The 12,722-nt window shown below is 48.2% G+C and overlaps 1 protein-coding gene across 2 annotated transcripts in view; it reads left to right on the forward strand.

The window, feature by feature from the left end:
* The first annotated feature begins 2,778 nt into the window (after nt 1–2,778).
* ARHGAP33 (Rho GTPase activating protein 33) overlaps nt 2,779–12,722 on the forward strand; it is a 43,750-nt gene continuing 33,806 nt past the window's right edge. For both annotated transcript variants that reach the window (XM_053268376.1, XM_053268377.1), the window contains exon 1: nt 2,779–2,943. In XM_053268376.1, coding sequence (XP_053124351.1) covers nt 2,938–2,943 — 6 coding nt within the window. In that variant the 5' untranslated portion in view covers nt 2,779–2,937. The remainder of the gene's footprint in view (nt 2,944–12,722) is intronic.

Consider the following 12,722-nt stretch of genomic DNA (forward strand, 5'->3'; position numbering starts at 1 on the left):
CTGGAAGTGAACTACTTTCTCTAGTTCAGGGGTAGGTAACCTTGGCATTTCAGCTGCTGTTGAATTACAACTCCCATCATCCAGCTGGAGTGCCAGGGTTGATGAGCTGGTCTTGTAGTAGCACGCATGAATTGTCCCCTTTGCTGACAAGGATGTGCCCTGGATTGCATTTGAATGGGAGACGACGTGTGTGAGCACTGTAAGATATTCCCCTCGGAGGGGTGGGGTTGCTCTGGGAAGAGCACCTGCCTGCTTGCATGCAGAAGGTCCCAAGTTCCCTCCCTGGCAGCATCTCCAAGATAGTGCTGAGAGAGACTCCTGCCTGCAACCCTGGAGAAGCCACTGCCAGTCTGTGTAGACAATGCTGAGCTAGATGGACCAATGGTCTGACTGTATATGGCAGCTTCCTATGTACCCTTGTTCTAGTTGAAAAGTAGGGTGCGTGTCTGCAAGCCTACAGGGGAGGAGGGCAGGATGTTTTTGTAGAATCTCCCCTCCCCCTAAAAAAAAACCACACACACACCCAAACTCAAGCCCCGGCAGGAACATGCCTGGCAGCAAAGAACAGCACACAGGCATTAGCCATGGCCCCTGCAGGGCAGTGATCCCTCTAACAGAGATTCCCGGACGTTGTTGACTGCAACTCCCATAATCCCCAAGCAAAAGCCATTGCGGCTGGGGATTCTGGGAGTTGTAGTCAACATCTGGGAATCCGTGTTAGAGAGAACACTGCTGCAGGGTGCAATGGAATTGCCTTGGCCGCACCAGGTGCTTGGGAGGAGCAGCTGGGCAGGGCAACTCTGGCTCCTCCCCCCAAATGCTTCCCTGCAAAAGGATCCTTTCATGTGGTGGTGGTGAACTAACAGAAGGAATTATGATGCAGGAAGGGGCCCTGTGCTTTTGCTTGTCTTTCTCATCCTTTTGCAAGTAATTATTTAGTGGAGGAGAGCCGGTCTTGTGGTAGCAAGCATAAATGGGCCTCTTTGCTAAGCAGGGCCCACCCTGGTTTGCATTTGAATGGGAGAGCACATGTGTGACCACTGTAAGATGTTGGGGCCACTCTGGAAAGAGCACCTGCCTGCTTGCATGCAGAAGGTTCCAAGTGCCCTCCCTGGCATCTCGAAGATAGGACTGAGAGACACCTTGAAGAAGAAGCTGCCAACCTGTGTAGACAATCGTGAGCTGGATGGACCAATGGTCTGACTCAGTATATGGCAGCTTCTTGTGTTCCTATGCATACATGTAACCTTGCAGCTGGTGAAACTTAACTCACAAACTCCTTAACTTCTACGGAAGCCCCTTGTCTCTGTGTAAACCGGCGCCAAGGGGTTTGGATTCTCTCTCTTGCCCTGGAGCTGTGCACAGGGGCAGAGTAGGGTGCCCTCGAGGCATCATCCTGCATGGATTGGTGTGTCAGAAGCAGTCTAGCGTGTTCCTCTCAGGTGGGCTACCTGTAAAGATTCGGTTATGTAACAAACTCCCACTGTGACACCCTTTGATCCATTCAATTCATGACGTAGGATCAGTGCCTTTTTGAAGAAGTCTGGGCTTTTGTGTGTGCGCACGTTTGTTTTCTGCTTGCTACCCAGTTACATAAAGGCACGGCACATCAGTTTGTGCATAACGAACGGGACGAGGGGCAGCGCCTGCCATGGGGTGCTCCTTTGGGCTTGCATGTTGCCTCTTTGCATTGACCACAGTGGGCTCCTAAGGCAAAAGTAGCCTCCTTGAAGAAGAAAGCCTGAATAACCCCTTGACCGTGGGCCCTACCCCAGAGCGTCCCTCTGGGAGCTGTGGGGAAGGTTCTTCAGCCCAGGTGCTTCCTGCCTGGTGGCCCCTGTCTGTAGGCATCTCTCCTCCTCAGCCTGGGCTTGTAGGGAAACTAAGAGCGCGGGGATCAGTGGGAAGCCAAAAAGCACCTCTCGGGCCTTCCCTCCAGAGAGGTGACTTCCGTGTAGGGAAACAGCACCACCCGGTCTTTCGTAAGCCAGCCTAGGAGGAAGGGAGGTGGCTGGTTGGCAAAGCGGGGAGGGAGAAAGCCTCGGTCTCCTGCGGCGTCCTATATTCCCAAGGCCTTTCACGGGAGGGGTTGGAGATAATGCACTAGCCAAGGGGAGGAGGTAGACTTGCCCCCCCCCCATCACCATTATTTGTAGGGGGACAGAAGGTGTCTAGCTCAGAAATGGCCGGGGTGGGGATGGCGAAGCAGCAGCAGCAGCGGGGCTGTTGGGTCCGTCCCTCGCATGCTCTATGCCGAGCTCAAGGTTGCTCTGGAGGGCTGGGGTTGTGGGGGGAAGCGGTCGGCTGGGCTAACAGAAGCCCTTTGTGCTGCCCCTTCCAGCTGCCTCGCCGGGAGCCCCTTTTGTTCCCGGGTGTGTGTGTGTTGTGCCCCCCCCCTTTAACCCTCTTCGGTGCCATCGCACCACGCAAAGGGAGGGTGTGTGTGAGAAAACAGCAAGGGGGGCGCCTGATTTCCGGACCCCCCTCCAAAGAAAAACAAAAACCACCCAACCACCCCCCCTTCCCTTCCTCCCCCCCCCTCCTCTTCTTCCTCTCCCTTGCACCCTTTTTGTTGCAAGCCGACTGCGCGGGCGCCGATCGATCCTCACTTCTCTGCCTCCCCCCCACCCCCCCGCCGGGAGTCTGAGCCCGCCCCCGCCAGCCAGCAACCAGGCAAGTGCCCTCGCCCCGCCGCCGCCGCTCAGCTCGCCTGCCAGCCCGGTCGGCTCGCTGGCTGGAGAGGAGGGGGAGGAGGAGGGGGGAGGAGGAGGAGGACGGACCATCATCCAAGGGGCCGGGCCGGAGAGGAGCGGGCGGCGGCGGCAGCAGCAGCGTCGTCGTCGGGCGGCCGCGCTGCTCCCTCCCCTATTGTCTCCGCTCGGCCCGGGACTGGCTCGGGCTGCAGTCGCCGCCGGGGCGCATCAGGATCGCGGCGCCATGGTGGTGAGTGCCGGGGGAGAGGGAGGCTCGTCTGGCTGGGGGAAGGGTGCGGGGCGGGTATGGCGGGGGGAGCCCCCCATCTCCTCCTCCTCCTCCGGCGACATGCACCTGTTACCATCGAAACCCCGATCGGGAGCCCCTCTAAACAAAACCCCGCCCCTCCCGACTCCCCTCACCATGTTGGGGAGGTGAGGAAGATGCAGTTGTGTTGCTCCCCCCCCCGCCTTCCCTTCCCTTTCTCCTTGCTGCTGCTCCTTCGCGGGGGACCATCCATAGCCGAGCCGACCAGCTCCTCCGGAAATCCAGGAGAGGGGGGGATTGCATCTGGGATCGGGCCCTTGGCTCTGCTCTGTTCCTCCTCCCTTTTCTGCCTTTTGGGATCGGGCCCTTCTAAGTCCTGCAACTCGAGAGATCTGTTGGCACAACCACCAGCGCCATGTGGAGCAAGGCAGGGCTCAAATTCGTCTGCCCTAGGGAGTAATTAAAAAACAAAACAAGACACCCCCCCCACCCACACCTTAAGAGTTGTGTCTTCCTTGTAACTAGAAGATGCAGTCTCCCACCCCACCCGTTTCCCCTAGTTCATTAGGGGACCATTCTCTGTCCCACACAGCATTAGCTCTCTGGAGTTGAACGGTGTCAGGTCTGAGCATCTGGATTTGGAGTGCTAACCAGGGCAAAGGTCAAAAGCCAAAGTCAGGAAGCAGCCATTAAGAGCTACATCAGGCAGGATCCGAAAGGGAACAACCCGAGTGGGATCTAGGAAAGTGTGTGCAAGTTGTCCTGGAAAGAACAAGGCACTTCCTGCTCAGCCTTATATAGAGGACTGGCCAATGAGAAGGGTTTCTCTTGACAGGTTGGCCAGAAGCACCAGTGTTAAAGCCTGTTCTGCCCACCCCTGCATGGGGGAGAGGAAAAACCTGACCCAGTCAAGCTTGGAGTCCAACGTTGTGTGTAAAATCCTGCTTGTGGAGCTTTTCTCAGTATGGCCGTGCAGCTCCAGCCAGCTTTTTAATTTATTTATAATCATCAAAGGCTGGAGGCAGACCATCGTTTTTTACGAGCCGGAAGAGGTCTGAGTGAGGCTTTGCGTCTCGTGCTGTACATAAAGATATTTGTCCAACTGTTGTATCTGGTCAAACAGGTCCTGCAGGTTTTGAAAACCTGTCTGGACAAAAGTGAAAGTAGGATGTGTGTACACAGAGCAAGCAGTGATCCCCTGTTCCAAACTGTTTTCAGTTGCCCTTGGAGTGGGGGGAATCAACCTGTCTCCAGCCTTTATTTCTGTATCTAGAAGAGTCCTCCGTATTTACTCTGCGCTGGGTCCTTGACTGTCCATGAGAACTATGCCCAGAGTTTGCCAGCTTCCTTGTCTTTACCATCCCTGTGCTTTTGCTTGCCTTTCTCATCCTTTTGCAAGTAATTATTTAGTAGAGGAGAGCTGGTCTTGTGGTTGCAAGCATGAATTGTCCCCTTTGCTAAGCAGGGCCCACCCTGGCTTGCATATGAATGGGAGACTACAGGTGAACACCTGAGGTCCCAAGTTCCCTCCCTGGCTGCATCTCCAAGATAGGGCTGAGGGAGACTCCTGCCTGCAGTCTTGGAGAAACCGCTGCCAGTCAGTGTAGACAATATCAAGCTAGATGGACCGATGGCCTGACTTGGCAGAAGGCCGCTTCCTGTGTTCCTATGTCAAGAATTGTGAAGTTGTGCAAAAGACATGGTTCACGTATGCTCCAGAAACAGCAATAGAAACCGTGAAGAAATGCAAATGATGTGGAAAATAAGCTTGCCTGTGATCTCTAGCAGGTTGTTTTGTTGGATGAGGTAGACAAAAGCAGCAGGGAATATGCATGAAAGGACCCAAAAATATACTGGCTCACGCCGCATGTGGCAGCCATGATGTGTATATGTGTAACTCTTTATTTATGTGATGCTAGAATGTGTTAGTTCTGTTCTGCAGAAAGGGAAATGGAACTACCAGCAGACAACATGTCTAGCTTAGCTTGCTCTGTGCTGACCTCGGTTATAAAATAAACTTGATGTCATGAGTGTTGACGACCAGAGGTCAAATCGTTTTAGACTTTCCTAGGAACTGATGTCTGCATACCAGATTTCAGATGTCTAAGTAGTGTGGAAGGACCATAACTATTTTCTCCTTTAGGTCTTCTGTTTTGAGGAAAAGAGACAACAATGTCTCCTTTCTTAATTTCTGAGAAATCAAGAATATTTTGACCAATGTGCATATGAATTTTCTAGCATTCTAGCTAGTATGAGAGTACCTTCACCATTTCAGAATATGCTTTAGGTCACCCACTTAGAGGGTGAAATACGTATATGAATATCCACCCTTTCGGTGGTTTTGTTGTTCTTACAGCACCCAAGTTTATTTAGGCACTCAGTGTTTATTATTAATCACAATTAATGGCTCTGTTGGGCTCTATATTCCTGCTCACCACAAGCTGTTCCTTCCCAGAAATATCTCTCTCAGAGACTTGTCAGGTCTGGTTTAAAACTAGCACACCAGGAGATCACCCACTCCATGAAGCGAAAGAAGCTTTCTGGTTATCAGTGTCTCTTAGATTATGGGTGCACCAAATCTCAGGTTTCTAAGTGATTTTGAACAAGTTGGATTCCCTGATGAGTGTGTCAATCTGTAAAGTAGCATGTATACTACTGATACTGCATAACTAAATCACCATGAAATGAACACCATGGTGCGGGATTATATACACACCACCACCAGTTCTGTAGTGTCATGAAGACTAACACATTTATTGTGTCATGAATTTTAGTAGGCAAGAGCCTAGTCCGTCAGATGTGGGGTATTATGGTGAATGTCCAAAATTTGGACAATGCAGACAATCCCAGATGAATTTTGTGAATCCCTAAAATGGCACAGTGGGGAAATGCTTGACTAACAAGCAGAAGGTTGCCAGTTCAAATCCCTGCTGGTATGTTTCCCAGACTATGGGAAACACCTATATCGAGCAGCAGCGATATAGGAAGATGCTGAAAGGCATCATCTCATGCTATGTGGGAGATGGCAATGGTAAACCCCTCCTGTATTCTACCGAAGAAAACCACAGGGCTCTGTGGTCACCAGGAGTTGAAATTTACTTGACAGAACACTTTACCTTTTACTACTATGGATATTTATATACTGTTTTTAAAAAATGTTATGCAAGTGGTTTACATGGAAAAGAAATAAGATTCCCTGTCTGAAAGGGCTTACAATCTAAAAAGAAACACAATATACACAATGTACATTTTAAAGTCATGCACACATGAATATTTTCCATCCAGAGTCTTGCTAGTCAAGATAATTTTTAATTGAGGAAGCCAGACATTGAAAACTCGGGCAGGCTCATCCCCAGGCTTTTCAGTCTCTGAGGCAAAAGGTTACTGAAGGGTTTGAGATACTGAAAGATTCTGAAAACTGCTGATGGGGTGAGTTTTGTTCTTAAGTGCAGAGCTAAGTCAGGGAGGAACCTTCCCTGAACTGGCCATAGGGAGAAAATTAGTTTGAGAGGAAGTTGCTATTTGATTTCTGGAGCTGACCATGGCTTCCTTTGATCTGCTGCTTTTATATTGTGGGGTGGGGCAAGGCAGTTGGATGTAAAGGAAAGGCATCACACATTTTTCTGGGTATGGAATTTAAAGAGGGGAACCTCTCTGTAGCATCTCCCTTTCCATATAGGGCACAGGACTTCCTGTCTTGGTTTCCAAGCAGTTCTGAAATCTGATCAGGAGGACGAGACTTGTTCATTCCCCATGAATTAGATTCCCTTAGCAAGAGAGTGAGAGGGGTTTTTGCAAATGGGGAAAAAAATCCAACATTTTGTTGTTGGAATCTGTTATTAACATAACATAATATAATATGTATATGCTGCTGTTCATCATCAACAACAACAAAAGTTCTCAAAGCAGTTTACATGGGGCTGGGGGAGATGGTTCCCTGTCTCCAAAGGGCTCACAGTCTAAACATAACGATAGATCCTAACAACTGTAAGCTGCTGTGCTGGGGTTGGATAGGACCAGTTGCTCTCCCCCATTACACCTGTATCAACCAAAAAGGAACAGCACTCTGTATTTAAGTCTTGGATTCAGGTAAATACAGTAAGTCACTATTGTCAAAGGTACCTATTTGCTCAGTTAGCAGGGGACTATATCAGTCTCATTGATATAATGGCTAAAGCACTCGCCTTGGATGAGCCAAAGACCTTGTCCAACAATATCTGGGGACCCAAGTTTGGATTAGAGCAGGGGTAAGTGTGGCTGGGGATGATGGGAGTTGTAGTTTAACAACTGCTGGATAGCCAAAGTTGCCTACCCATGGATTAGAGAGTTTTGGCTTTCAGATGCTATCTACAAATGTTCTAGTTTCATCCGAGATCATTAAAGCTAGTCCTGCAGTTGAACAAATTTATTAAAGAATGTGTATATGGTATTCAACTAAACACATTTTTAGAGCCCCTGCTTGTGAGCTATATCACCAAGAGGTTTCCCCACACCTGAGTCAGTTACTTGGAAGCCCCTTGTACAAAGAAGAGAAATACAAATTTGGTTAACATTAAAACAGATCCCTCTTTCCCCATTTCTAGTGATCTTGAGGGAAATCGGCAACTATAGCTATTGTCTAACACTTATCTAGTGTACCAGGTGTGCTAACCACTGAACAGAACACAAAGTAGCGCTGGTTCCTGTCTCGAATCCTAACGGATTTCTGCCAAAACGAATATCCACAAATCAGTTTGGCCCTGGTTGAGAGAGCGAGTCACACCCAAGGCATTATGCTTGATTAAAGACACATGGGTAATAACTTAGCCAGGACAGGAGCCCCAGATTGGGGTGAATGCCCCCTCCCCATGCCCATCTCCTTAGTCCAAGACAAGGATGACTAGATAGGCCCTGTTGCCACTGAGGTCATTAAACTGTGTCTGGACTTTGTTTTGGCTCAAGTGGGGACTTGCCCCTCTGAATGCTTTTTTGTACACACAAGGAGTTCTTGCGCATAACAAACTAGACATCTGGAGATGGTTCTAGAGCAGGTGTAGGCCACCTTGGCTCTCCAGCTGTTATTGAACTACAACTCCCGTCATCTCCAGCCACAGTAACTTGCAGTTGGGAATGATGGGAGTTGTAGTTCAGTAACAGCTGGAGAGCCAGGCTTGCCCACCTCCTGTTCTAACGTAGGCCAAAGTATGTGAACTAAACCAGGGGCCCCCAACCTGTGGTCCTCCAGAATATTGCTGAACTACAGCTCCCATCCTACAAATATGACGGATATTTACATACCGCTTTTCAACAAAAGTTCCCAAAGCGGTTGATATAGATATAAATTAATTTAATTTATATACTGTCCTTCCAAAAATGGCTCAGGGCAGTTTACAACAACAAAAGTAAAACCAGTTGAGCAATTAAAATCACTTAAACATTACAGTTATTTAAAAACAACATTAATGTTTAAAACCACAAATGTAATTGAAAGCCTGGGCGCATAAATGTGTCTTCAGAGCCTTTTTAAAAAGTTGCCAGAGATGGGGAGGCTCTTGTTTCAACAGGGAGCACATTCAGAAGTCCAGGGGCAGCAATGGAGAAGGTCCATCCCCGAGTAGCTGCCAAATGAGTTGGCGGCAGCTGTAGGCAGACCTCTCTGGATGATCTTAACTGGCAGTGGGGCTCATGGCTCCCTGTCCCCAAAGGGCTCACAATCTAAAAAAGAAACATAATGTAGACACCAGCAACAGCCACTGCAGAGATGCTGTGCTGGGGATGGATAGGGCCCGTTGCACTCTCCCTGTGCTAAATAAAGAGAATCACCATGTTAAAAACATGCCTCTTTGTTCAGTTAGCAGGGGCTAACTGAATAATACATTGTGGCTGAGGATGATGGGAGTTGTAGTGCATCAGCATCTGGAGGACCACAACTCATGGAGGACCATGGAGTCATGGAGAGTGCCCTCTGCACTTCTGCATTTGCAACTACATCACTGCTTATAGTAACCGCTGCTCCCACTTCAAGCTGGGCAGGAGCGTAAGGGCAATGTTATGCAGAAAGGCCGGACATTAACCTTCTATACTGTTAGTTTAGTGTATTTATTATAACAATGTAGAGGGTGAATCATAAAGGGGATTTTCCTGTGATCGAAAGAAGTAGACAGAAAGAAACTCACAGGGAAGAAAAAGTGGAAGTGGGAACTCTTGAAAGGAAAACGATGTCTAAGCTGATAATACTTCTCATTTTGAAGCACAATCCACTCGAAGTATTGTCCGTAGGGTGCTTTTGGGTATTTCATCACCATCCAACACAGGGACAGCTCATGTGATTGTCAGGCTTCTCGTGGCCACAACATTCCAGCATGTATCAGCTCTGCCTGAGAGGAGAAAGGAGAGCTGGTCTTGTGGTAGCAAGCATGAATTGACCCTTTTGCTAAGCAGTGTTTGCCCTGGTTGCATTTGAATGGGAGACTTGAAGTGTGATCACTGTAAGATATTCCCCTTAAGGGATGGAGCTGCTCTCGGAAGAGCAGAAGGTTCCAAGTTCCCTCCCTGGCGGCATCTCCAAGATAGGGCTGAGAGAGATGTCTGCCTGTAACCTTGGAGAACCTGTTGCCAGTCTGTGAAGACAATACTGAGCTAGATAGATCAATGATCTGACTCAGTATATGGCAGCTTCCTATGCCTGTGGCTACCTAGTTTGGTCACTGTCATGCACAAGATGAGCCTTTGCAAACACACTGCTACCCGTGTTTCCCCGAAAATAAGACAGTGTCTTATATTAATTTTAGCCCCAAAAAATGCACTAGGGCAATTAGCGGTACATCAGAAATTACTGCTAGGTCTACTTTCCGGGTAGGTCTTTCGGGGAAACAGGGTATCTCTCTATGTTTTTTGGATGCTTGTGTGGCTAATCCAGAAAAATGGGGAAACTGATTGACATCGGAGGTTACTGCAAACATTATGAGGAATAGGTTGAAAATTAAATTTGAATAAGGAATGTCCTTGATTGGTCAAATTGTGAGCAGGTGAGTGATAGCCAGTTTGCTGAGGCCCCTAGTCTGGAAATGGGCTGAGACGTACAAGGATTATGACTTTATTGGCTATTTACCCTGGGTCCGCAGATGGTGTTGGACTATAACTCCCCTCATCCTCAGGCACAAAGGCCACTGTGGCTGAGGGTGATGAGAGTTGTAGTCTATAACACCATCTGGGGACCCAAGGTTAAGAACCCTTGGCCTAGGCCATTTAGCACACAAAACCAGCACTTTTGAGATATACCTGGAGACCAGTGATCTTTCGGCATGGGTGAACTCTGTTCATTACAGAGACTCCTTCTTGTCAAGTGCACCACCTTGTCCCAAGCTGCTTCTGAGCGCTTGCAACTGCACCCAGAAATGAGTAGAGAGAGTGTGTGGCTCCATTTGCTCCTGCATAGGCCCAGGTTACTCCATCCGTTGTATTCCTGGCCATTGTTGATCAGGCCCACATGCTGGGTTCGCTCAGCTGGGCTTGGGTCTTTGTCCAAGGCTGGGACTCTCTGTGAAGGGAGCCAGAGGCTCCCACCCAAAATGGCATCCCCCACATCCGTGTCTCTTCTCTCCCCACACTCCGTATTGTGTAGTAAAGTGGAACGTGTGATACACGACGACACTGTGCTCAGAACTCCCCCACTCCCACAAGCAGCAGCCGGTGAAGTGGAGGAGGGAAACTGGGCAGAATGACAGCATGTCGCACATTTGGGTTTACTACTCATTAACCAGGGAGAGAGGAGGGAATGCTAGGTTGCCGATTCGGGCGGGAGCCACCTCCTCCAGCCCTATCTCCTTCTTTGTAATTGATTTCATCACAATACATGTTTATCCCACTCTTCTACTGAAGAAGTCAGGGTGGCATTTCTGGCCATTTCTTTTTTTTCCTCGCAACGATCCTGTAAGGTGGGTGAGGCTGAGAAATAATGACTGATCCAAGTTCACCCAGCGAGCTCTGGTCACTGCTTGGGTCCAGAAGGGTGGAGGGCTGGTCTTGTGGTAGCAAGCATGAATTTTCACCCTGATTTGCATTTGAAGGGGATACTACATGTATGAACACTGTAAGCGATTCCCCTCAGGGGATGGGGCCATTCTGGAAAGAGCACCTGAGGTTCAAAGTTCCTTCCCTGGCTGCACCTCCAAGATAGGGCTGAGAGAGACCTTGCAACCTTGGGGGAGCCGCTGCCAGTCTGTGTAGACAATATTGAGGTAGGTGGACCAGTGGTCTGACTCTGTGTAAGGCAGCTTCCTATGTTCCTAAGGTGCCTGCTAGCTGCAGAATGTGCTGGTAGGGCTTGAGGCGTGAGTCAGCTGTCTTCCAATTGTATTCTGTCTGAGGTCCCAAAGGGCTGAACCTGCTGTGAAACCTTTGGTGAGGTATGCCACCTTCACCCCCAGAGGCATCTGGCAAGGTGTGCTCTGGCCTATGAATGCTTCTGTCACAATAAGTGAGTTGTGTATTGTCCATCATACAGAGATTCCAAGCAAGGATTTAGAACTCCCTCGACTGCAAATTTCTGGAACTATTTTTTGTTGCTGAGGCTGTGGAGATAAAGACTTCTAAATCTCAGGACAATTTTCTTGTATAGCTAAATTCTAACGTGGTTTTTGATTCCCTTCTGAACTAATTGTCGGAAATGTTTCCGTGTATGGATGAATACCCTTCTCTTTGGTAGAACTTTTATCTGCTCTGATTTTGTATCAGTTTCATTTCATGGTCTTTGGGCTGAAATAAATATGGACTGATTGATAAATATGCTAGTCTTTAAGGTGACACAAGATTTGGTTGGTTTTGCGACACCAGGGAGTTCTTCACACAGCTTTACCATGAGCTTACTGTGAGGCTTTACTGCAAAATCAAAGTTATCCCAAAAAACAGATGCAAAAAGTGGATTTTTTAACCCCAGATATAAATTGGGCTACACTCTAATGCACAGTGAAAAACTCGAATTGTGTGTAAAATGCTCTCTGATTGCTTGCAGGGACTTCAGGGTAAATCTGCCCGATATGTGAATGCACACCCTCCATTCTGGAGGAGATACAAGTAAACTAAAGGGCTTTAAAAGCCCTGGGTGGAAAACACCCTCAACCATGTAACATGATCACCCATCTAGAATTTGCCCTGTGGATTATGCGGAGGGGAAACCCATTTCTTCTGTTAGTATCGGAAGGTGCTGTCCACAGTGTGATTGGCTGGGAAACATTGACATCACTAACATATCCCATCCTCCCTAAAGCAGTTTTTCAACATTTAATGTGTCCAAAGTATGATAGTTTTTGAGCCTGGTCATTTGTGCCTCGAGTGAACATTCTGGATTGATTGGTTCTGTGATCCATTTGTTTGTTTTCCTGGCTGTCCGTGGTATCTTCAAAAGTCTCCTTCAGCACCAAAGTTCAAAAGCATCAATGCTTTTTCTGTCCTGCTTCTTCAAAGTCCAGCTTTCGCATCCATAGAGTGTCATGGGAAAAACCGTTGTCTGAACAATTCTAATCCTTGTAGTTATAAAGGTCCAGCATGCTGGTACAACATAATATTTGAACAGGGCTAGAGTTATGACTATGTATATACCATTTCCCAACAAAAAGTTCTCAAAGCAGTTTCTATGAAAAAAGCAGTTTCTATTAAAAATATGAGATGGTTCTCCATCCCTAAAGGGTTCCCAGTTTTAAAAGAAACAGAAGATAGACAGCTATCAACAACTATTGGAGGGATGCTGTACTTGGGTTGGATAGGGCCAGTTGTTCTCCCCA

This window comes from Hemicordylus capensis, chromosome 7 (assembly GCF_027244095.1).
Source record: "Hemicordylus capensis ecotype Gifberg chromosome 7, rHemCap1.1.pri, whole genome shotgun sequence".
NCBI lineage: Eukaryota > Metazoa > Chordata > Lepidosauria > Squamata > Cordylidae > Hemicordylus > Hemicordylus capensis.